We start from the raw sequence: 24,819 nt of genomic DNA on the forward strand, positions 1-24,819 counted from the left end.
ATCCTTAACTTTGCTTTTCCTACTTTTATATAATTAAAATCACAGCTTTGGTTTAATGCATAGTTATATTTGCATTTATCCGGGGAAGCTTTGTCAAATTGTCTGTTACATCACCTCAAGCAGATTGTTATAATAGTTTTGGAGTTGTAGATGGTACAGAATTGCCAACATTCAACAAACATGAATCAGCCACCCAAAATCGCAAGTGACTTAAAAATCAGGGGATTTAAAATGTTATAATAAATGTGAGGCTCTTTTTATTTGCTTTCTGGTTTCTGAACCTTTAGGGTGTACTTGCTTCCTATTTGCAAACTTTTCTCCACAACCATGAACACTAAAAAGCTACTTACCAAAGTAAATTAATTAATAATAAAGTTGAGATTCTCATGAACTCTCTTGATTTCAGAAGCTGAGCCGTAGAGAAAATCATCAAATATCAGGAGACCAATGATAAAATCATGAGAGTCGGCAATACGTATTGGTATTATCCGCTGACCCTTTTGCTTCGTGAAGGAGCTACGCGGGGAGTCACTATAAAGATGAAGGGGGTTGAGAGACAGGAACAACCCACGGGAGAGGAACTGCTCAGGAGCAGTCAGAGCCCCAGGGGCAGGAGGTCTAGGGTGAGACGCGAGAGTGTAGTGGGGCTGAGAGGTTGCAGGGCACAGTAGCAGGTAGGAAGCGGTCTTCGGATGGGGATGCAGACAGCCCCAACGCGAGGGGGCTGCGGCTAGAATAACACCGCCCCGCAGCAGCTGGAGCGATAGCACCTCCCCCATGACCACCCGAGCTCGACTCCTCCTCGTCCTACGTCACCGCAGCTTGGGGCGGAGCTAGTCCCGATTGCTGCGTTTGCGCGTTTGGGGAAGAGGCCTTGCGACTCGTGTGTGCTCGCAGGGGTTTGTCGCGTCCCCCAGTCTGGGCCTGAGAGGTACGGAGCGGTTTGGGTGTCTCTTCTCCTCCCCGTTTCCTCCTCGAAGCTGGGCTCCTCCCGAATCACCCCCGCCCGTCCCTTGTGGCCCTGCTGCTATCTAGGTCTCGCCGACTACTGGCCCCGTCTTCCCCAGCGGCGGTGCCCTGACCCCCTCTTCCCTCCCCGTGCCTGGGGCGGGCGCCTCTCCTCGCGAGTGAGGCTAGAAGTGTCTCTGTGCGTGCAGCAGGGGCGAGCGGCGGCATCCTGCCCCCACCCCGCTCTGGGCACGGTCTGCGCGTTTATTCAGCAAACCAGCGATTGTCCCCTGTGCCGCGCTCCTGCCGCCGGGGGAGGGTGCGGAGCAGAGACCCTCGCCCCAGGAGCAGACGCTGGTTCTGCTGGCAGGCCAGGTTCTGAACACGTGGTGAAGCTGCTGGGGTTCTTCAGCTCTGCACGGGGAGGGCGCTCCGCAGAGGAGCGTGGTGGAAGTGGTGCAGGGTCCCGGATCTGGCCCTGTGAAGGCAGAGGCCACCAAACCGTAGGCACATAGGAGCTGCATAGGGGTCAAGCCAATTTGTGGTACAGTACTCTCACCGAAGTCTCACCCGTGCAGCAAGTGTCTTCATAACACATGATGTGTGTCTGAGCTTATCACCTTGGCTAACTACGTTCATATCGGTGTATTCTTGGGCAGCTACTGAAGGGGGGAGGGTTTGCCTATAGAACATACATTGACAAGATGCTGGCATAACGTTTAACAGAGTCTGTAACCAATTAGGGAAATGTCTGACTTTAAACATGGTTTGTAGCCACACAGTGTGGCTAATGTTTGATAAATAATGGCAGCTCTTGCTAGTGTGTTCAGTTGGCACATGGTTGTCTACCATTACCAAGTATATTATTTTGCTGTAGGGATAGGATCTCCTGTATAACTGAGTTAATTGGTCCTCTTTCCAGATCTCAGTAACCATGGTTATAGACACCACTGTGTTTAGAGCCAATGATGCAAGGAATTGTTACAAACTCTGTTAAAAGTCTGTGGAGTAGATGGGACCTAGCTCCTCTGTGCAAAAATATCTTATTCTGGCATTGTGAGGGCAGACTTTGTCCTAAATGAGTTCAACCTAACTGATTCAATATAATTAGGTGTTAATGATTATTTAAAAGTTCCTGTTAACTATTTCACTATTGATTGGTTTGGCAGTCAGATCCAGCCACCCTAGGATTGGGAGGCAAAGTACTACTGCTTTTCTGCCTGATTCTCTCCCCTGGTTTCTGTCCAGCATCTCCATCAAAGGTAGTGCAGGATTAGACAGTGTTTTAAGTGGGTGGAATAGTATGGCTGGGTTTATCCTGTATATACAAGTAGTCATGTTGTCCATTCCCGAAATGACGATAAGATAGTGTATCGAGATTTGAGTGATATATAGTTGATTATATTTTTTGTAGTTGTAGCAAAATCTTTGATTAGTGGGAGAGGAGACTAATGCTCCCCAAGCTTTATCCAAAGAAGAATATCTAGCATATTGAATGACAGTGGGGCTGGTGTTAGGGCTGTCTTCAGAGGTCTTTGTCTCCCAACCCTCCCTCTCTAATCAAGAGCATGGATTTTTAAAAAAAAATTTTCATTTTTTTTATTGACAGAATATGGATTCTCAAAAGGATGTTCAGCCTCCAAAGCAACAGCCAATGATTTACATTTGTGGAGGTAAGAATAAAACCTAACATTTAATAATATTTGTTGATCCCCAGCTTAGTCCTGCTAACTCTTGTATAATAAGAACATAAGAATAGCCATACCGGGTCAGACAAGAGGTCCATCTAGCCCAGTATCTGTCTACCAACAGTGGCCAATGCCAGGTGCCCCAGAGAGAGTGAAACTAACAGGCAATGATCAAGTGATCTCTCTCCTGCCATCCATCTCCATCCTCTGACGAACAGAGGCTAGGGACACCATTCTTTACCCATCTTGGCTAATAGCCTTTTAAGGACTTAACCACCATGAATTTATCCAGTTCTCTTTTAAACACTGTTATAGTCCTAGCCTTCACAACCTCCTCAGGTAAGGTGTCCACAAGTTGACTGTGCGCTGCGTGAAGAAGAACTTCCTTGTATTTATTTTAAACCTGCTGCCTATTAATTTCATTTGGTGACCCCTAGTTCTTGTATTATGGGAATAAGTAAATAACTTTTCCTTATCCACTTTCTCAACATCACTCATGATTTTATATACCTCTATCATATACCCTCTTAGTCTTCTCTTTTTCCAAGCTGAAGAGTCCTATCCTCTTTAATCTTTCTTCATATGGGACCCTCTCCAAACCCCTAATAATTTTAATTGCCCTTTTCTGAACCTTTTCTAGCTCTAGAATATCTCTTTTGAGGTGAGGAGACCACATCTGTACACAGTATTCAAGATGTGGGTGTACCATGGATTAATATAAGGGCAGTAATATATTCTCAGTCTTATTCTCTATCCCCTTTTAATGATTCCTAACATCCTATTTGCTTTTTTGACTGCCTCTGCGCATGCATGAACATCTTCAGAGAACTATCCACGATGATTCCAAGATCTTTTTCCTGACTCATTGTAGCTAAGTTAGCCCCCATCATATTATATATACATAGTTGGGGTTATTTTTTTCCAATGTGCATTACTTTACATTTATCCACATTAAATTTCATTTGCCATTTTGTTGCCCAATCACTTAGTTTTGTGAGATCTTTTTGAAGTTCTTCACAATCTGCTTTGGTCTTAACTATCTTGAGTAGTTTAGTATCATCTGCAAACTTTGCCACCTCACTGTTTACCCCTTTCTCCAGATCATATATGAATAAATTGAATAGGATTGGTCCTAGTACTGACCTTTGGAGAACACCACTAGTTACCCCTCTCCATTCTGAGAATTTACCATTAATTCCTACCCTTTGTTCCCTGTCTTTTAACCAGTTCTCAATCCATGAAAGGACCTTCCCTTTTATCCCATGACAGCTTAATTTACATAAGAGCCTTTGGTGGGGGACCTTGTCAATGGCTTTCTGGAAATCTAAGTACACTATGTCCACTGGATCCCCCTTCAAAGAACTCTGATAGATTAGTAAGACCCAATTTTCCCTTTACAGAAACTATATTGACTATTGCTCAACAGTTTGTTTTTCTATGTGTCTGACAATTTTATTCTTAACTATTGTTTCGACTAATTTGCCTAGTATCGACGTTAGACTTACCGGTCTGTAATTGCCAGGATCACCTCTAGAGCCCTTTTTAAGTATTGGCGTTACATTAGCTAACTTCCAGTCATTGGGTACCAAAGCCGATTTTAAAGGACAGATTACAAACCTTAGTTAATAGTTCCGCAACTTCACATTTGAGTTCTTTCAGAACTCTTGGGTGAATGCCATCTGGTCCCGGTGACTTGTTAATGTTGAGTTTATCAATTAATTCCAAAACTTCCTCTAGTGACACTTCAATCTGTGACAGTTCCTCAGATTTGTCGCCTACAAAAGCCAGCTCAGGTTTGGGAATCTCCCTAACATCCTCAGCTGTGAAAACCGAAGCAAAGTATCCATTTAGTTTCTCCGCAATGACTTCATCGTCTTTAAGCGCTCCTTTTGTATTTCGATTGTCAAGGGGCCCCACTGGTTGTTTAGCAGGCTTCCTGCTTCTGATGTACTTAAAAAACATTTTGTTGTTACCTTTGGAGTTTTTGGCTAGCCATTCTTCAAACTCCTCTTTGGCTTTTCTTATTACACTCTTGCACTTAAGTTGGTAGTGTTTATGCTCCTTTCTATTTGCCTCACTAGGATTTAACTTCCACTTTTTAAAGGAAGTCTTTTTATCTCTCACTGCTTCTTTTACATGGTTGTTAAGGCATGGTGCCTCTTTTTTAGTTTTTACTGTGTTTCTTAATTTGGGGTATACATTGATGTTGGGCTTCTATTATGGTGTCTTTAAAAAGCGCCCATGCAGCTTGCAGGGATTTCACTTTAGTCACTGTACCTTTTAACTTTTGTTTAACTAACCTCCTCATTTTTGTATAGTTCCCCCTTTTGAAATTAAAAGCCACAGTGTTGGGCTGTTGAGATGTTCTTCCCACCACAGGGATGTTGAGTGCTATTGTATTATGGTCACTATTTCCAAGCGGTCCTGCTATAGTTATCTCTTGGACCAGTTTCTGCGCACCACTCAGGATTAAATCTAGAGTTGCCTCTCCCCTTGTGAGTTCCCGTACCAGCTGCTCCATGAAGCAGTCATTTAAAGTATCAAGAAATTTTGTGTCTGCATTTCATCCTGAAGTGAAATGTTCCTAGTCAATATGGGGATAATTGAAATCCCCCACTATTATTGGGTTCTTAATTTTGATAGCCTCTCTAATTTCCCTTAGCATTCATCATCACTATTACTGTCCTGGTCAGGTGATTGATAATAGATCCCTAATCTAATATTTTTATTAGAACTTGACATTTCTATCCATAGAGATTCTATGGAACATGTGGCTTCGCTTAAGATTTTTACTTCATTTGAATCTACATTTTCTTTCACATATAGTGCCACTCCACCCCCTGCATGGCCTGTTCTGTCCTTCCGTTATATTTTGTACCCCGGAATGATTGTGTCCCATTGATTGCTCTCAGTCCACCAGGTTTCTGTGATGCCTATTATATCAATATCCTCCTTTATCACAAGGCACTCTAGTTATTTAGACTTCTAGCATTTGTGTACAAGCACTTTAAAAACTTGTCCCTGTTTTTGTCTGCCCTTTTCTGATGTGCCGGATTCTTTTTTATGTGACTGTTTATCATCTGATCTGGCCCTTACATTATGCTCTTCCGTCCTCTGCTCCTGACTATAACCTGGAGATTCTCTATCATCAGACTCTTCCCTAAGAGAAGTCTGTGTCCGATCCACATGCTTCTCTGCAGCAGTCGGCTTTCCCCCATCTTCTAGTTTAAAAACTGCTCTACAACCTTTTTAATGTTTAGTGCCAGCAGTCTGGTTCCACTTTGGTTTATGTGGAGCCCGTCTCTCCTGTATAGGCTCCCCCCATCCCAAAAGTTTCCTCAGTTCCTGATGAATGTAAACCCCTCCTCTCTACACCTATAATATTGTTGCAAGTCTTTGCTTTAAAGGCTGTTTTCTGGAAGTGGTCCTGAAAGATGAGTGTATGGTCAGGAATGACACTGAGGTATATTGGCTTTGGTTCATAATGCACAGTTTCACAACCAAACTTGACAGTGAGTGTTTTTGTGTGATTCAGTTGTCAAGGTGGAAAAAAGTAGAGACTGCTGATTTTGGTTTCAGCTGCCACGTTTGAAAGGACTCCTTCATGATCTTATAGTCAGATGTAAGAGTCACTTCAGGTTCTTTAAAGCTATGGGCCTTAGTTGGAAGTGCACTGCCCTGGTGCTACAAACATCGGCCTTGACCCTGGTGTATCTAGTTGCAGAGTACTGTACATTGATGTGGACAAGAAGCTGTCGTATCCCATTGGTGGGTAGGCAGGTGAATCGAACCATGCGAATCATCATGGGGACTTTAAAATCAGTGCTTCTACCATAGCTTTCTCTATTAGCAAACATAGAACCTCCAGCTATCCATCAAGATATAGTTTGAAAATCAGAACATAAACATGCTGAAGACTACCCAGAACTTCCCATCTGTCAGGCTATGGACAGCGTCCCACAACGATGCCTGAAATCGTGAAAACCACTGTGGACCACACGTCTCTGGGTCTGGCCAGGGAATGGCAAAGTTTCTGGACCTCATCTAAGTTCCAAACAAGTACGTTATCACTGACCCAATAAGCCACTGTCCCCACCTTGCAGACTATGGACCATGCTGAATCTCATCTGAACAAAAATCAGACATCCCTTCCTGTGACTGTGGTGAGAACATGCCAACTATTGAACACATTGTAACACAGTGCACCAAAGGTGAATTTGATGATATCCACAACTTCAGAGAGAGCACCTTGGAATGGCTTGTGGACCTACAATGGCATCTGTAGAATGTTGCTATGTAGATGCCTTGTGTGTGAGAGAGAAATAATATCTGCTGAACCTAACATCACTATTAGTAGTAAGGTGTGGTATTTGCTCAGGGTGGCATGCCATCTAACTGCAAATGGTGCAGAATAATTATACTAAGATGATGGATTTTTGCTTCATGTAGTGATGATGTGGAAATAGCTCTTTAGAACTTCCATCATTGGTTATAGGTCACACGTTGCCATTTTTTCCAAGTACCTTTATAATCCTGCTCTGTTTGTAATGTGGTGCAATGTTTGTAGAGCAAATAAGAATAAAACTACCATCACATCTCAGAGAAAAGCCTATGTGGTCACTTACTTTTAGCCAAAATTGTTATGGGCAGAGTTCAAATGCAGTAACTTGTAAACAGATTACAATACTGTTACAATTTGAGTCTGAGATACTGTCTTCTGGGGGCATATTTTTTGAAATACTGTATCTTCCATTTTGAGCAATCAAAAGGCAAAATAATTTTGTCCTTCAGAAATATCTTTGATCCAAGGAGAAGCCATCCCTGCAGGTGGTTTAGCATAGGGATGGGCAAACTTTTTGGCCCGAGGGCCACATCTGGATATGGAAATTGTATGGCGGGCTATGAATGCTCAAGAAATTGAGGTTGGGCTGCAGGAGGAGGTGAGGGCTCTGGCTGGAAGTGTGGGATCTGGGATGGAGCTGGGGATGAGGGGTTTTAGGTGCAGGAAGGTGCTCTGGGCAGGGACTGGGGTTTGGAGGATGAGAGGGGGAATCAGGGCTGGGACAGGAAGTTGGGGCACGGGAGGGAGTCAGGAGTGCAGGCTCTGGGTGGCACTTATGTCAAGCAACTCCTGGAAGCAGCAGCATGTTCCCTCTCTGGCTCCTATGTGGAGGCACAGCCAGGTGGTTCTGCACATTGCGTTGTCCGCAGGTGCCACTGCTGCAGCTCCCTCTGGCTGCAGTTCTCAGTCAATGGGAGCTGCTGGGGTGGCATCTGTGGACGGGGCAGCGCATGGAGCCCCCTGGCTGCCCCTGAACGTAGGAGTCGGAGCAAGGACATGCTGCTGCTTCTAGTACCTGTGGCATGTGTGCTCGGAGCAGCACCCAACCCTGCTCCCTGGCTGGAGTGCAGGAGCAGGGCAAGCCTCAGACCCTGCTCCCCTGCAGGAGCTCAAGGGCCAGATTAAATCAGCTGGCGGGCCAGATGTGGCCCAGGGGCCATAGTTTGCCCACCCCTGGTTTAGCAGCAACCAGAGAGGGGTTGTACTCCACAAAACATATTTCTTAACGCCTCCAACCTTTTAGAGTGAGTAATGGTTGTTAGCATCACAGGCCCTGCTGCACAGACAGTCACTTTGGTCAGCTATATAATATTTTAGATTGCACTATGTTAATACCACTCAGCTGCTAGCATAGTATGGGCAATTATTTTGTGAGCACATTTTTGTAATATCTCCATAGATTTATTCTAGGTAACTTGAATACAACATACTTTGTCATCACTAAAGGTAATAGAACGAACATTGTAACCTTACAAGTTAGCTAAAAGTGTTTATTTACCCTGAAGAAAAATCAAGCACTTGATTTTAGCAGTAATATTAATTCACTAAAGTTGCTTTGTTTGCCACAAATGCAAATCTTTAATTTTTGTTACCTTTTCCAAAAGTAAATTATAACATCTTGCATTTTGTTTTTCTTGTTAGTGATCTAAGATTTATTTATTTTTCTCCCCCAGAATGTCACACAGAAAATGAAATAAAAGCAAGAGATCCTATCAGGTGTCGAGAATGTGGGTACAGAATAATGTACAAGAAAAGAACAAAAAGATGTATCCTTTTGCACATGCCTATTAAATTGTTTGAGTGGGCAGAGGAAGACAGTGGATATAAATAAAATTAAAAATTGGGGTAGTACTGAAGAATTGGTCCAGTACCAAAAAAGTCTTACAAACTAGTATTTATGTGAGGAAGAACATATAACATCTTAATTATTTTCAGGGATCTTGTTAATTAAAGCACAATACAATAAACTTTTGTAGTCTTATATTGCAGTGCAAACAGGTAAAAAGTACACTGGATAGAAGATACTATCATGCATGCAAAATATATTCCATTTTTTAAAAGCGTACAAACAAATGCTAACTGTGGTGGTAACTGAAAAATGAGCCTCAATGCATTTTGCATGACTGATTTGTGATTTGTATTTTTTAAATTTTGTTTTCCCCCATCATTTTCTTTAACTCTAACTATTACAGTGGTTGTCTTTGATGCCCGGTAATGTGAATTCAAGATGTAGCTGTTTTGGCCTGGTTCATTTTAGTATACCGATACGTTGTGTTTGTATACACATCTCTTGTGGAGAAATATATAGTTTTTCATTCTGAGATCTGTTGTAAATTATTCAAGTAGTTAAATAAAGCTTTTAATATCAAATATTCAGTTTCACTTTTGAATTCAGTGGAGTTATGCTTGCTTACACTAGAGCTAAACTTGGCCCAATATGTCCAAGTTCCCTGATTTTTCTATTCCCATCTCAGAACCTCACTAAGACACCATTCTTGTAGAGACGTTAAACATGTTTAACTTTATATACAGAATAGTCCCATAAACTTCAGAGAGATGACTTGCTGCATAAAGTCAAACGTGCATAAATCTTTGTAGGCTTGAGGGCTAAATCTAGGCAAAAGGGCTGTAGAACAACAAATAGTGTCAATGTATGATGTGTTCTTTATAGGATGTTAATTGCAATTAACTCAAATTAATCACATTGTTAAACAATAAAATACCAATTGAAAATGTAGAAAAAATCCAACAATATTTAATAAATTTCAAATATATTGCTATTACAACACAGAATACAAAGTATACAGTGCTCACTTTATATTATTTTAATTACAGATATTTGCACTGTAAAAATGATAAACAAAAGAAATTGTATTTTTCAATTCATCTACTACTAGTACTGTAGTGCAATCTCTTTATCATTAAAATGCAATTTACAAATGTAGATTTTTTTGTTACATAACTGCACTAAAAAAAAAAATGTAAAACTTTAGAGTCTACAAATCCACTCAGTCGTACTTCTTGTTCAGCCATTGCTAAGACAAACAAGTTTGTTTAACATTTACAGGAGATAATGCTGATCACTTCTTAATTAAAATGTTACCTGAAAGTGAGAACAGGTATTTGCATGGCAGTGTTGTAGCTGGGGCATCGCAAGATATTTACGTGCCAGATGCACTAAAGATTCATACACCTCTTCGTGCTTTGACCAGCATTCCAGAGGACATGCTCCCATGCTGATGATGCTTGTTAAAAAAATAATTTAAATTGATACATTTGAAAATGTAGAAAACATCCAAAAATATTTAATAAATTTCAGTTGGTATTGTTTAACAGTGCAATTAATTGTGATTTTTTTTTTTAAATCGCTTGACAGCCCTAGTTCTTTATCATCTGAAGACATCGCTTTTCTGTGGAGAAGAAAAAAACGTACAAATTAAGTACCCAATGGTCAAGATATTCAGAGTTGAGTTTGAATAATCTGAGAATTAGTTGGTCACTTCATCAATATGGTTACAATGGCACAGATCCACAAATCTACTTAGGCACATAAGTCCTAATTTTAGGCTCCACTATGATCCACAAAACTTCCCTCACACCCTGTAGATACCTAAACTGACTTGGTTTGGTGTCTGCTTTCAGGACAAAAGTTCCCTTTGTGTCTAAGTTTCTGCCTCTGGGCATGTGCACTTCAGGCTCAATCTAGGGAGCTGGGTGCCTAGCTCCCACGTAAGAACATAAAAACAACCATGCTTGGTCAGACCAAAGGTCCATCTAGCCCAGTCTCCTATAGCTGAGTGTTTACAGCACTGCCTTTGTGGGGTATGGGAGACCCTTGTTCAAAATCTTCCTTACAGGGCATGTGGAATTGAACCTTGGTCTCCTACATACCAGGTGAGTGCTCTAACCACTGGGCTTAAAAACTATAAGGTAGTTAACACTTAACTCCTTGAGCTTTTTTGTGTGGAATGAGGCAGGCACCTAATTCATTTTCACAAGAAATACCTTAGGCCTTTATGTGCCCTGACTGCAGAGAGAGGGGTGGGGCCTGCCTGTGACCCCAGGCTTTGATGCGTATGTCCATGAAAGGGGCAGCCCTTATAACAGCTAGTATTATAAGGATAGAGCAATTGGACACAGGTACTAGGAATTGGGGAATTGCATTCTAAAGCAATTATCTTCCCCATTCATGGTTTAGGAAGCCGAAGCACCTAACTCAGACTTTGTGAATGCCAGTGTTCCTAGGATTTTCTAGGCACCAAAGTTAGGTATTAGGTGTTGTGACACTGAACATCATAAGTCTCTTTGTGGATTTGTGCCAATGTCCTTAATTGTTCATTTTCTTTCTTTTGAAAACTTGAATTTTGTAAATGATCCATTTTTCACTAATCAATTTTTTTTTAAAGGGAAACGATATTTCTAGGAGCTCTTGTGCAGCTTCCCAGTGGTGTTTTATTTTCCACTTTTCTGTTTTGGCTAAAGAAAGATACCCTTTAATTTTTTTTTTTTAATGGGACAGTATATTTCATCACCTTGCTAAATTAAGGTAGTGAGAATTGCTGCCCCACTCTGCTCCTTCAGGGCTGGTATTCTGTCCCCTGCTCCTGTTTCTTTCAAAATACACCTGCCAAAATTCATTCCATTAAGTAAAGTATCAGAGGGGTAGCCTTGTGTTAGTCTGGATCTGTAAAAGCAGCAAGGAATCCTGTGGCACCTAGACGTCTGTTAGTCTATAAGGTGCCACAGGACTCTTTGCTGCTTCCATTGAGTAAGACAGGCTAGAGTAATGATGGCTACTGTGGAGGTTTGCTTTTTCTCCTGAAACACCAGGCTTTTCCCTGACGTTGACTGGGAGATCCTGGGCTAGGATGCTCTTGCACCATAATGTTGGGATTTCTTAATGAAACATCACCCTGACATCTCCCTACCCAGTACTGAAACATCTTCGACTCTGGCCTGCCAGGCACCGTCTGTCCAGAACGTGCTGCTGTTGCCCCGACATCCGTGCATCAGTTCCCTCACTTTCCTCCCGCGCTAGAGGGGAGGACGGCGCCCTGCTCAGCCCCGCCCCCGCGGCAGGCTCTGGCTCCCCCATGTAAAGCAGGCTGAGGGACGCCTCGCCCCGCTGGTGGCAGCAGAGAGACCTGGGAAAGTTGCCGCGATTGCAGCAGCGTCTCGCTTTGGGGAGACAGGCAGACACTCGGCCCGGCCCCCAGCTCTGCGGGCGCGCGCAGCCCCGCGACTCCAACGGTAGCGCTGCCGGGCCGACCCCTTGCGCATGTGCCGAATGGGCGGGGGAGGGTCCTGCGCCCGGTTGCTCTCTCCGGACGCAGGTTGAGGGCGAAGTCGTCGACTGTCCTCCGGAGTTAGTGCGGGCACCTGGGCAGGTCGGTCGGCCTGGGCTGCCTGCCCGCTCCTTCAGGGCTGGTGTCCCGTCCCCAGCGCGACGCCTGACCCCCGCCCGTCCGCCGTTCTCCGCTGGAGCCGGGCCTGGGGTGCACGGGCCTGGAGAGTGGGGTGTGCGTGTGCAGGGGGTAGAGAGGCTGTGATGGGAGGGGTAACAACTCGCCGTGCGCTGGAGCTGCGGGCCCGCCGCCCAAAGCCCTTGCCTCGGTTGTGTGTGTGTGGGGTGGGGGGGTCGTGCTCCCCGCACAGCGTGTAGCCCCCTCCTGAAGGGGTGGATCCTCGTGGCAGCTACTGCCCTGCTGGCTGTTTCGCTGTGTGTGAAAGGGGATGGGGGGCAGGACAGCGTGACTCCTGGTGCTTCCCGATCCTCTGTGGAAGGGGCCAAGCTGCAGAGTTTATGTGTTATCTCCCCTGCCACGACCTGGCTGGGTGGTGAGATTTGGGCCTTACGCCGTGCTACTGGACTCCCCAGAAGCCATGCTGTACACAGAAACGGTTGCTAGGGTAGGGCGGGCTTTGCAGGTCTATAGTCTCCTGCTAGGGAGAGAATTTTTCTGGGATGATTCCCTTTGTTGTGAGAGTTGCAAAGATTAGCAGAAACACACGTTTGAGCTCAATTCTGCTGATGTTACATGATAACACTTCTACTGACTGGCGGTCCACCTATGCTACTTAAGGAGAAGAATGTGGCCCATTGTCTTTATTATAATAAAAGATAGAACCATGAAAAGTCTGATTGTAAAAACACAAGAAGGTTGCACAAATACATAGGTGTGAGAAGAATGAACGTTGAATATTCAACTTGTGTGTATCACCCAGTGCAAAAGAAGAGTAAGCATATTATTTGTGTTACTGGAGTGCTTAGGAGCCAGTCATGGACCAGGACACCATTGTGCTGGGTGCTGTACAAAAGATCAGAAAGAACCCCCTGCCCTAAAGATTTTACAGTCTAAATAAGATAAGAAACAACAGATGGATACAAACAGATAGATGGGGAGTACCAGGAAACCATGAGAAAATATTGGTCAGCATGATAGGTGGTGGCATTAGTGCACAGTAGTCTAACCATTGTCAAGAGTTTTGAAGGCATCGTGGCATGCGAGAGGTTTAAGGTAGAATTAGAAAGAGGATAATGAGAGCTGGTGAGGGGAGTGGTGATATGCCTCTTTTGTATTGTACAAACTTAATTTGTTTGGTGAGTCTTAATTTGCCACTGGGAATTTCCACATTTTATAAATTAGACGTTTCCTATTAAAATAGCATGGCATTTGGATTTTTTTAAAGATCACAAGAAATATGTCTGAAGTACAGCAATATTGACTCAAATTAACATTTGTAGACATTTTCACATATATCTGCAGCAACTCCATTTAAAAATGTGTGGCAGTCCCACAAAAACTCCTCCAAGTTATTCTCATCTATGCCTGTGGAATGTAAATTAGTTGCCTCAACTTGCTAGTAGTTTTAAGATTATTTTTCTTCAATACTTTTCTTTATGAGGGACAGAATAAATTAGCAATATTCATTTAACAGATATATTACCTTGCATGAGAGGAACAGAAGCCAAAAGGTTTTCCAAAGGAGAAACTTGAATATGTAGTCTATGACGTTTCTAATTTTCTTTCCATTATTATAATTATTATTTCTGCAATGCTATATGTGTTTGTGGCACCTTGTGGTCACAATAGAAGAGAGTGGTTTTTTGCCTAAAAGAGTTTACAATCCGAGATCTCAGTCCTGCAAGCTGATAGATCCTTGTGCCCACCCAGACCCCCAGTGAATTTAGTGGGGCTCTGGACAAGTGGAGTAGTTTGCCAGACCAGGGCCTCAAATTGGCAACTCCTTCATCATGCCAATGGGACTATATGCATGAGTAAGGATTAAGTGTGAATTAAGGGCTGGACTATTTCTTAAAATCAGATTTGCCTCAAAGTATATCTGAGTACCACTTCAGGCAGCAGAATAATTAGTTTTATCTTAAAAACATTTTAAGGAATGAGTGACCAGCCAGTTTCATCTTTGTGGGATCAGGGAACAACAAAAACATATCAAATTCCTATTAATCATCTGGACTACAAATTCATTGAAAAGTGCTCAGATGTTAAACACCTGGAAAAAATTCTCAGAATATTGAGGTAAATATTAAAATTTTATCTTCATTATTATTTACATTATTGCTTTTTTAATTTTGTTTTTAGTTAATAGTTTATCTATTGGTAAGATTCTGAGGATTTGGCCCAAGAGTATTGGACTCGGTACTTATCTTAAAAGTGTTGGTGACTTAACATAAGTTAAATCTCTAAATTAAAATAAAAAAGGTAACTAATCTTGTGAAAGGTTCCTTATTGACAGCACTGAAAATAGAAGTTCTATGTTAAATTCATAGAACAGGTACAGCTTGAGTAGCAGCAGTGGAAGAGTCTTCTCATTCCACCACTGTACCTCATTTGTGGCAAGGAGGGACTTGTGAGGGGGTGTGGATATTTCAGACACTGTGCTGATTTAATCCTTGCAAGTTTTGGTGAGAGTGTCAAGAATATTTGTATGTACAGTGTTCTTGTAGCTGTGTTGGTTTTCTAAGAATATTTATAGTTAGTACTAATTGCAATACTTTTTGTAATGTGAATATTTGCCCATTAGATGCTGGACTAAGGCCACCAACTCAATTTACAGTTGTCATCAAACTTCTGTAAGATGGTAATAACAACTTTCAATCACTAGGAAGTAGAAAAGTCCTCTGTAGTCAGTACTACATCATTCATATACATGAGGAGAATGCAATATTGTTTATTTGTTTTGCTCAGTTTTTAAATGATGTGAAATCGTTTTACCTTTAAGGTCTGGTGAGGAAGGATATTACCCTGATCTTACATTATTTTGTGAAAAACGCATTGAATGTTTAGCTCCAGGGAGCAGAGCCCTGCGAAAAGATAAACGTCCAGCCTCTGCATCTGACTTTACAACTGAAGAATGGGAAAAAATTAATGATGAAATGAAGGTAAAGTATAGTTTTAATTTAATATGATATGGCAATGTAAATTTATTCAAGTAATTAATTAGTTATCAGATTTTTTTTTTAGTAAATCTGTTTAGAATTTGATCGTCTCTGTTGTTCTCAGACTGATTACTGATTACGTATCAGTAATGCAGCAATTTTCAGTTGCTAATAGTTCACATGGCCTTGCACATTAGGACCTGTTTCATTAAGTGAGGAAATATTGACCAGAACTCTCTTAATTATCCTCTTTATTTGAATAGGACCCTTGCATCTTTAACTTCCATCTAACAACCACAACAAATAATGACACATTTATACACCACCTTTGATTCAGAAGAATCACAAAGTATTTACAAACTATATTCAGGGAAATGCATCACTCTCAACTGAAAAAATGTAGCATCTGATTATGTTGGGTCACATCAACACTGCATCACATGTTAGGAAGGAGTTGAAGAATTTCATATCTAGCTGAAAATGTAGAGGGAACTTAGGTGGAAGAGCCTTTAGCGTTAATGTTTTATCTTAAGGACATCAGTTCTAATAGTTTGGCATCTCAGCAGTCACAACTGGATGCAAGTCCAAGTCCTAATGTGAAATATGAACCTGTGATTTTCTGGACTGGAGTTGAATATGCTACTGAGTCCTATTGGGGTTGATCCTGAGAGGTATCAAGCACTTGTGGAATTTTTTGAATGTAATAATATGACCCCTTTGAGTTCTCCTATTTTTGGTTAGAGATTTAACAAAATTTTGAGTTTTAACATGTAAGAGATGGTTTGGAAAGGGATTTCTTACAATAATGATGTATGGGTTGATATTTTGTGTTGTTACTGGATTTTTTTATCACAAGTCATGTATATATTAGTCTAATGTGTCCTAATCACATTTACACTGTTTCTGGTTTTGATTAATTATTGCCATTTTCCCCAAAGAGGATCCGCTAAGCTCTTGTCAAAAACATTTTTTTTAAAAATGTTTTGTTCCTGCCACTACTCTCCCAAATCCCAGCTTATGATGACTATCATAGTAACAGAGAAGTGCTGGACATGACTCCAACTGGAATTCATCAATATCATTCTTTGAGTTGGGTATATACAGGGCAGTATATTATATTAGATCATCAGGAGGTCTGCATTTACTATTTTGAGGTGCAGTGATATCTGTTTCTTTTCAGAGCTGGGTGACAGAAATGAAGAATGATGATTATAAAATACAATTTCCTGTAACAGAAACACTTCATGAGAGACTAGACAATTTGCCAGCAGTTCGTGGTTCAAATAGCTGCCTTCATGGTGGCCAGGTATCTCTTTTCTTAAAAATATGTGTAACAAAAGCAGTTAAATTTTTTATTTCTGAGATGTATGCCTTTATACATAAATAATGTGTTAATTGATCCTTTCTTGACTGTTTATTGTAACCAGCGGAGTATCCGTGAGCTTAGTACTGGATCCCTAGAAAGCATAGGTGTAGTTTGACTTCTATATATGGGGAGGCAGAGCCCCATGGGGCTCAGGTCAGATCTGCATGGCAGAGCCCAGGGAGGGAGCACCACCTCTGTGCCCTGACTCACCTCAGCAGGCCACCCAGCCTGTCTGGGTTGGGGGATGACCAAAAAGTGTAATTCAAAGGTGGGGCAGGGAGGGGTCAGCCCATCAACTTTGAAAACTGCTCTGGGTTCAGGGAGGGATGTAGCTAGGAGCTGTTCCTCTGTGCCCCACTAGGGGGCTCTGGCTGGTGTGGTGGAACTTGGGAAGGGAGCAGTGCCAAATGGAAAGCAGAAATCTGCCCCCCTGCCCCAGTGTCACCGGAGGTTGCAGTTTTAGGAGGCAACGCCCATGCTTGAAAGTGACCAAAATTAAAACAAACTATCTCTTTAATACAGTACTCTACTTCTTCACTTTGTATACCCTGAGTTATTTCCAGTGCCTTTTTAGAGACCATCACTGTCCTAATATAACCATGACATATTTAATAAATTTCACAAAACATACACAATAAGTAATATTTTAAATATTTCCCTACAAAGTGCAATACTGTAGAATGGATTGAGAGAAAAATATAAGTTGCCAATGAGATGTTTGAATCCGGGGGTGTTGTTATAAGTGATCCTATCTAATTCCCATCCAGCATGCAGATTTTTGGAGCACTGATAGACCCAACTGACTCTAAACTCTTATATGTTAACAGTATTTAAATTTCTGATTTGTGTCTTTTATATAGAAGTGTTCTTTAAGTGATTGCTAGATTGATTAATTGTCTGAGAATGCATCTGCATTAACAAATTAGTTAATAATTACATGTAAATAAATACATACAGATCACATATACCTTTAAATGTCAGTTCATTAAATGGAAACTTTTCATGGAAATGAACCAATTTTGAGGCAATTTTAGTAGGAAAGGTTTTTCAGGTTGAGAGTGGAATTTCTGGTCAAAATGAGAGACAGACTGACAAAGTGACTAACGAGTAGCCCAGTGGTTATGGTATGTACCTGGGACATGGGAAAGCCAGGTTCAAGTCTTTGCTCTGTCTGTTCCAGGCCAGGTCTCTCTCTCTTTTGTTGTGAAAAACTTTAAAATGTCTCAGATGTGTCCCAATGCAGAAAGGGAAAATTTTCTGAAATTTCAAAAATGTTTATGGGAAAGGAAAATTGTTTCCTGCCCAGTTCAAGTAGGGTATGTACAGGACAGTGATTCTGAATTGTTTCCCCTATGTTCAGTGTAATTACGAGAAGAAAATTAATGTGAAGGTAAGTTTGGGGTATCAGCAGCTGAGGTGTCCCTGTTGTTTTGTTTCTATTGAGGCAGCAATTCTGGATGTGGGAACTAGGTTCCCAAGAGCATGAGGGCCTGGTTGTTGAGGGCTCTTAGGTTTTTGGGATTGGATCACTGGCTCATTCCACAAGAGGGCAAACCCTGTTTCCATCTTCTCATGCTAGAACAATGTGGAGATAACTGCACAAGTGAAACCTCACTGAGTTTTCTTCCTTTGGGTTTCACCATGTGATTTGGGATGCTTTGTCCTTAAGTTTTAAGTTTAAGACTTTCAGGTTGAAAAGAAACCTGATGATTGATACATGAGTGAATGTATAGTGTTGGAATCATGTGTATCAAACACCTCACTGATTTCCCTTAAAACAAAAGTCAAAACCAGGAGAGTCTTGAAAACTAGTGAAGTTTTGAAAACAGCTTCATGCTGGAGACCAATCATGAATAGTGTTGACCCCAGATGAGAATAACTATGGGAACAAAAAGCGGAACGGCCAGTCAGGGAATTTGTTAAATAATGAATTCTCAGCCTCTTTCTTTTCCTTTTAGAACAAAGAAAATAAACAAAGAAAGAAGAAAAATATACCACGAGATTACAGGGAATGGGACAAGTATGTTAAATCATCTTTTAATTTTGTATTGAACTTCTTTGTTTGAACTGTACTAGGTACCAGATTAGATTTTTTTAAAAAGAGAAACCTGTTTCATGCACCTAATAACATATTGCATGAAATTATAGGAATACAGGTGAGATATGTTTTTATTTAATACACCTCTACCCCGATATAATGCTGTTCTCGGGAGCCAAAAAATCTTACTGCATTATAGGTGAAACCATGTTATATTGAACTTGCTTTGATCTGTCGGAGTGCGCAGCCCTGCCCCCTTGGAGCTCTGCTTTACCGCATTATATCCAAAGTCGTGTTATATTGGATTGTGTTATATCGGGGTAAAGGTGTATAAACATTCCCTTTACAAAATAAACAGTGTAGCATGGAGCCAGTACTTGAGAACAAAAAGTGAAGCTGCAAAGTTTTATTTGTTCAAGCTAGGTATATAGACCAGAAAGTAAGCAGACAACATAAATAATAAGTAATTTAATTTTTCAAATTTCATTTTTAATCATCAAGACTTTAAAGTCTAAGGAGATATTAATAAAACAAGTAAGGACATTTAACATGATTTTTTTTACCTTAACTTTAAAAACAAAACAGGCAATACTTATTTTATGTTCCTCAATGTGGTATTTGTGTGCGTTTAGTCCTATTTCTTCATTAAGACACCAAGCAGGTGGATTCCTGCTCCTGCACTGAGCTCCATTAACCTCATAGACTTGGACTTGGTGCAGGCACAAAAGTTTGCCCTCAAACAGTCAGTTGAAGGAGCAGGGTCTTAACGGTATCTGACCATTGTATAAGGCTCTGATCTTACAAAATGTACTTATGTGCATAATGTTTACAAAAACAAGGCCTTAGTGTTTACAAGTGGTCTAGAAAATATATTGCCAAAAGATAATTTTGACAAAATTCACTCTTGTCATGTGCCCTCTAATGGGTGGCAAAATGATTTGTCAATCAATTTAAGTTTCAAATAACCTGTGACAGAATAACCTGCATAAGAATAAATGGAGCAGGTGATTTTTGTTTTCCTTGTTCACCTACACACTAGAAAGGAGCTGCTATATTTATTGCTGTGAAAAATACAAGATGTATTATAATACTTTAGTGTAATATCTCTCATATTTATTGCAGTTTTACTTATCTGCTCTGTCTTCCAGTCCTTGAATTTAATTGGGTCTACTGAAAATAATTAAATTTAGAGCTGGTTGGAAATTTTTAAACAAAAAAATTTTTTCTCAGAAAAATGCCAGTTCGTAGAAATCAAAAATGTTCATGGAAAGAGACAGTTTTGATGAATTTCTCATTCTGAAAACATTTGAAAAATAATAGATTCAAATGGTCAAAATCTCATTTTGACATTTTCTAAATTAAAAAGTTCCATTTTTCAGTTTGAAAGGACTTTTCACTTTGAAATTTAAGTGAATTTAAGGTAAAACTCTTTTAAAAGGTCAACGTCAAAATGAAATATTTTGATCTGATTTGAATTTTCTAAATTTTTGGTTCAAAAAAACTGTCAAGATTGACTTGATTTGGGTCAGGAATAAGTTTTGAAATCTTGAAAATTCTTGCAAGATGGAAAAATTTGTTTCCCGTCCAGTTATTATTAGAATGGTCTTCATTGTTTGTAGGTAGTGGATGACTTGGTTCTGACTGCATTTCTTTTCTTTTGTTGGATTGTGTTACAACTGTAACATTTACTTGAAATTAATTAATGAAATATCTTCGGAAAAAGCAGCTGGAAAGCAGCTGTGGAGTGGTGGCTGAAGCATTGTTTCTTCTTCGAGTGCTTGTTCATGTGGATTCCATTTTAGGTGTGCGCGTGCCCACATGCACAGTTGTCGGAGATTTCTGCCTTTGCAGTATTCATAGGGCCCACTGAGACTGTTGGGCCACCTGGCAGCATGTATTTATGTGGTCAGGCACGCACAACTTCGCCTCAGACCCCTTCGGGTGTGGCTGGTGATGGTCTGTGTCCCAACTTGGCAGTTCATTTAGTGGCAGGATCCCGCATTGGTGCTGGAAGGCGTTCCCTTCGCGGCCTCAGCCTCATCAGTGACCACTGTCTCCAATGCCTTGAACCTGGGATGGGGAGCCCACCTGGGCACTCTCAGCTCTCAAGGTTGTTGGTCCAGTTACGATTGTTCCCTGCATATCAATGTCAGGGAACTCAGGGTGGTTCGACTAGCCTGCCAAGCCTTTCTACCTCAGGTTCAAGACAGAGTTGTTCAGGTCCTGACAGACAACACGGCTACATTCTTCTGTATCAACAGGCAGGGTGGAACCAGGTCGTTTGCCCTCTTCTAGGAAGTCCTCTGGCTCTGGGACTTCTGTCTGCAGCACAACATCCATCTCGTTGCCGCTTATCTTCCAGGGACCAAGAACGATTTTGGCAGATCGCCTCAACAGGATGTTTTCATCTTGCCATGAGTGGTCCCTTCATCTGGAGATGGTCTGCTCCATCTTCCTCAGGTGGGGAACTCCCCGGGTGAACCTGTTCGCATCCCAGCAGAACAGGAAATGCCACATCTTCTACTCAATTGGGGGCATGGACAGAGGATCTCTGTCGGATGCTTTTCTGCTCCTGTGGTTGGGGGCTTTGATGTATACCTTCCCTTCAGTGCTGTTGCTACCCAGGGTCTTTACAAAGATCAAACAGGACAAGGCGAGAGTCATCCTCATAGCGCCGGTGTGGTCGCTCCAACACCAGTTCAGCACTCTGCTGGACCTTTCAGTGGCGACCCTGTTCCAACTACCGCCCAGGTTAGACCTGTTGTCCCAGAACCACGGCAGTCTTTTGCACCACTGCCTGGCAGCATTGCGTCTGATGGCCTGACTGCTGCGTGGCTAAACGCGCAGGAACAGCAGTGCTCAGCTGAGATTCAGCACGTGCTGTTGGGAAGTAGGAAGCCGTCCACCAGAGTGACATGCCTGGCCATGTGGAAATAGTTCATCTGCTGGATTGCGGACGAAGGTGTTCGTCCTGAGCAGGCTTTGCTTATTCTGGGCTACTTCCTGCATTTAAGATCCAGGGCTTGTCCCTCTCATCAATCAAGGTCCATTTAGTGGCCAACTCTGTCTTCTACCCATTGTTCGAGGGCAGGTTGGTTTTTGCTCAGGATATCACGGCCAGATTCCTTAAAGGCCTATCTCACGGGTCCTCTCTTCGAGCCTCTGGCTCTCTGCTCTCTCCTTCTCCTTTCCTGGAAGGTCGTGTTCCTGGTTGAGGTGATGTTGACCTGCCGAATATCTGAGATTCGGGCACTCACCTTGGAGCCACCATACACGGCCTTCTACAAGGACAAGGTCAAGGTCCAGCTAAGACCGCATCTGCCTTTTCTTCCCATCTGCCTTAGTCTCTCAGTTTCATTTGAGCCAGGACATTTACTTACTGGTCTTCTTTCTGAAGCCGCATAAGTCGGAGGAGGAGGAGCGTAGGCTACACGCCCTAGATGTCACAAGGGCTCTGGCCTTTTACATTACGGAATGGCTTGGTCCCGTCAAGTTGACATAGTTATTCGTCGCTGTGGCCAACAGCATGAAAGGTTGCATTGTATCCACTTGAAGAATTTCTTCTTGGATCGCTGCCTGCATTTGCTTCTGCTATGACCAAGTGAAGATGCCACCCCCAGCGATCATCACTGCTCACTCTACAAGAGTGCAGGCCTCTTTGGCAGCCTTTCTGCCTTATGTGCCTATCCAGGACATCTGTAAAGTGGGCACTTGTTTGTCTGGCCGTACCTTTCCGTCCCACTATGCACTGACCCAGCAGGCCCAGGACGATGCTGGCTTTGGTAGGGCAGTACTGCAAGCTGCTAAGCTGTGAACTCCGAGCCCACCTCTGTGGATTCTGCTTGTGAGTCACCTAAAATGAAATCAACATGAACAAGCACTCGAAGAAAAAATGGTTACCTACCTTTTCGTAACTGTTTTTCTTCAAGATGTGTTGCTCATGTCCTGTAACATTTCCCGCCCTTCTACCCCTCTGTCGGAGTTGCCAGCAAGAAGGAACTGAGAGGGTGCAGAGCCAGTGGCGCCATTCCAGAGGACACCACAGCTGGCTATACGGATACTACTAAGGCAGAAAGTGCCAACAACTATGCACATGGTCGCGCGCACACCTAAAATGGAAGGGACATGAACAACACATCTTGAAGAACAACATTACAAAAAGGTAGGTTTTTTTACCTTTTGTCTTCCAGTTACAATATTTAATCACCTTGTCTGTTCCTGAGAAGTGAAAAGTACTTGCAACTCCAGTTGTCTTCAGTGGGAGCTACAAGTGCTCAGTATCTTTTAGGGTTGGCCCTTTAAAACACTGTTTCTTGTATTTTGCTTGATTCTTAGAATGCTGTACTGGTTTTGAAGTGGACAGCATGGAACAAAACACACACAAAGGAAATATAAATTGTTTAAAAAATTGTGTGTTTTCCCTGAATAATTTTGGATTGTTGAACAGATTGATAGAATCTTTGTTCCCCATTTTTTTTTTATATCTGAAATATAGTATGTTGTTCTGTGGGTAAAGAAATCTTGTTTTGCTGCATTTTACTGTGTGTATGTAATTTTTTTTTTTTACTTTAAGGTTTGATGTGGAAAAGGAGTGTTCAAAAGTTGATGAGGTCTATGAAGAAAATAATTCAAAAGCATGCTTCAATATTAGTTCAAATTTACCTGTAATTGAAAAGAAAATAGACACAATAGGTAAATGATGACTTAGTATCAAAATTGTCTTTTCTTTGATTAGATACAGAATTGACATTGGTCAGTATAATGTTCATGCAAATTGAAGAAACATTATAGAGGAAAAATGTGCTTTTGCTGTATATCTCTTCCTTGCTTTTTTCAGCCATCACAGAAAATAAAAATAAACCATGTTCTTAGTAAGTCATCCCAGAAAATGGCCATTTTGCAGAAATTGTGATACGCCTTCTAATAATGCTTATTGAAAAAGATTTGCTTTAAATATAAGCATGAAATTGGGGCTGGAGATGCTGAAGAAAAATACATCATCAAGATTGATTTGTCCCATTTGTAAACAAAACATAAAGCGTATCAGGGCATAATTATGATATTCTCGTAGAGCTTAAAATCACTTTCCTCTTACTGTTTATAAAAAAAACAAATCAGTGGAAGCTTGAAACAGATTTTTATTTTTCTTCTATAATGCTGATACTACTTGGTTGTTATAGCGTTGCTCATGCATGTTGGTATGCTATGTGTGTAGTTTAAAGGTATTTAAGGGTGCTTTCAAAGAGTATTGAAACCACAGTTGTCTTTATATTATCTGAATAAAAATAATTGGGGACAGTACACACGTGCTGGCTTATTGCCCACCATGCAATAATGAGAAAATCTAGTTCTGCTTACTGTCTATTAATGGTTGCAAGTTAATGTGAAGCTTAAGGCTTGCTTGGATCAACCCTGAATTGGTCTGCTGCGAACTTTATTCACCTTCTTAACCATCCAGCTTCCTTCCTCTGATGACTTGGCTTCCCATCACCTTTCAACATGTTGACCCATTTCCTCAGATGGCCAGATAATAGAAGCTTGTCCTAGCAAAGTGGAAAATGGGTTTTAGCCCAAACAAATGATCCTTCTGGAGTGTTAGTGGTAGTTATTCCAAATATGCTAGCTTTTATTTCAAATACAGAAGGATCAGTTATTCATCTGAAAACGTTTTTCTTCATAGTTCTTATCAAAGTGAAAGCACATAGTCTTCGCTACCAAAAGAGAATTTGAAATAGAAGTAGCTTAAAGATCAGTTTAGTGTTTTGCATACAGTATACTGTATGTTTAATAATTCATAATGGAAGAAAATTGCAAAGACACTAAGCCCATTGTTTCCTGCTTGTTGTATATAGTGTATATACAGAGGGAACTTGTTATAGGGCATCCCAATGTGCACTTTATTTACTTATTTAAACTCTAAGATTTTATTGATGGCAAGAGTCTTAAGCCAAGAGGCACAGATTTTTCATATTTCCTTCCTAATGGATACTCAGTTTTGTCTGCCTTTGGACTCTGTTCATCCTAGAAAATTTCAGT

General features: G+C 41.4%; 2 protein-coding genes across 5 annotated transcripts in view; both read left to right on the forward strand.

Annotated features, from left to right (window-relative positions):
* The first annotated feature begins 813 nt into the window (after positions 1 to 813).
* On the forward strand, positions 814 to 9,350 carry POLR2K (RNA polymerase II subunit K). The gene is made up of 4 exons (XM_030553570.1): positions 814 to 931; positions 2,558 to 2,621; positions 8,652 to 8,744; positions 9,171 to 9,350. The coding sequence occupies exons 2-4, from the start codon at positions 2,561 to 2,563 to the stop codon at positions 9,191 to 9,193; spliced, it is 177 nt and encodes a 58-aa protein (XP_030409430.1). The 5' UTR covers positions 814 to 931; positions 2,558 to 2,560; the 3' UTR covers positions 9,194 to 9,350.
* Positions 9,351 to 11,938: 2,588 nt separating this feature from the next.
* SPAG1 (sperm associated antigen 1) overlaps positions 11,939 to 24,819 on the forward strand; it is a 70,774-nt gene continuing 57,893 nt past the window's right edge. The window contains exons 1-6 of one of the 4 annotated variants that reach the window (XM_030553572.1): positions 11,939 to 12,228; positions 14,378 to 14,519; positions 15,223 to 15,382; positions 16,560 to 16,685; positions 18,704 to 18,765; positions 23,357 to 23,475. In XM_030553572.1, the coding sequence (XP_030409432.1) occupies positions 14,380 to 14,519; positions 15,223 to 15,382; positions 16,560 to 16,685; positions 18,704 to 18,765; positions 23,357 to 23,475 (607 nt within the window). In that variant the 5' untranslated portion in view covers positions 11,939 to 12,228; positions 14,378 to 14,379. Of the gene's footprint in view, positions 12,229 to 12,264; positions 12,366 to 12,410; positions 12,498 to 14,377; positions 14,520 to 15,222; positions 15,383 to 16,559; positions 16,686 to 18,703; positions 18,766 to 23,356; positions 23,476 to 24,819 lie in introns of those variants that run through there. The other 3 variants (XM_030553571.1, XM_030553573.1, XM_030553574.1) reach the window with 3 other exon arrangements.

Source organism: Gopherus evgoodei, chromosome 2 (genome assembly GCF_007399415.2).
Source record: "Gopherus evgoodei ecotype Sinaloan lineage chromosome 2, rGopEvg1_v1.p, whole genome shotgun sequence".
NCBI lineage: Eukaryota > Metazoa > Chordata > Testudines > Testudinidae > Gopherus > Gopherus evgoodei.

What these genes read in the sequence shown, in the direction of transcription:
- POLR2K (XM_030553570.1), top strand. Translation starts at nt 2,561, where the DNA reads ATGGATTCTCAAAAGGATGTTCAGCCTCCAAAGCAACAGCCAATGATT. An exon ending in AATGATTTACATTTGTGGAG is followed by an intron (nt 2,622 to 8,651) that starts GTAAGAATAAAA and finishes TTTCTCCCCCAG; the next exon opens with AATGTCACACAGAAAATGAA. An exon ending in CAAGAAAAGAACAAAAAGAT is followed by an intron (nt 8,745 to 9,170) that starts GTATCCTTTTGC and finishes TAACTATTACAG; the next exon opens with TGGTTGTCTTTGATGCCCGG.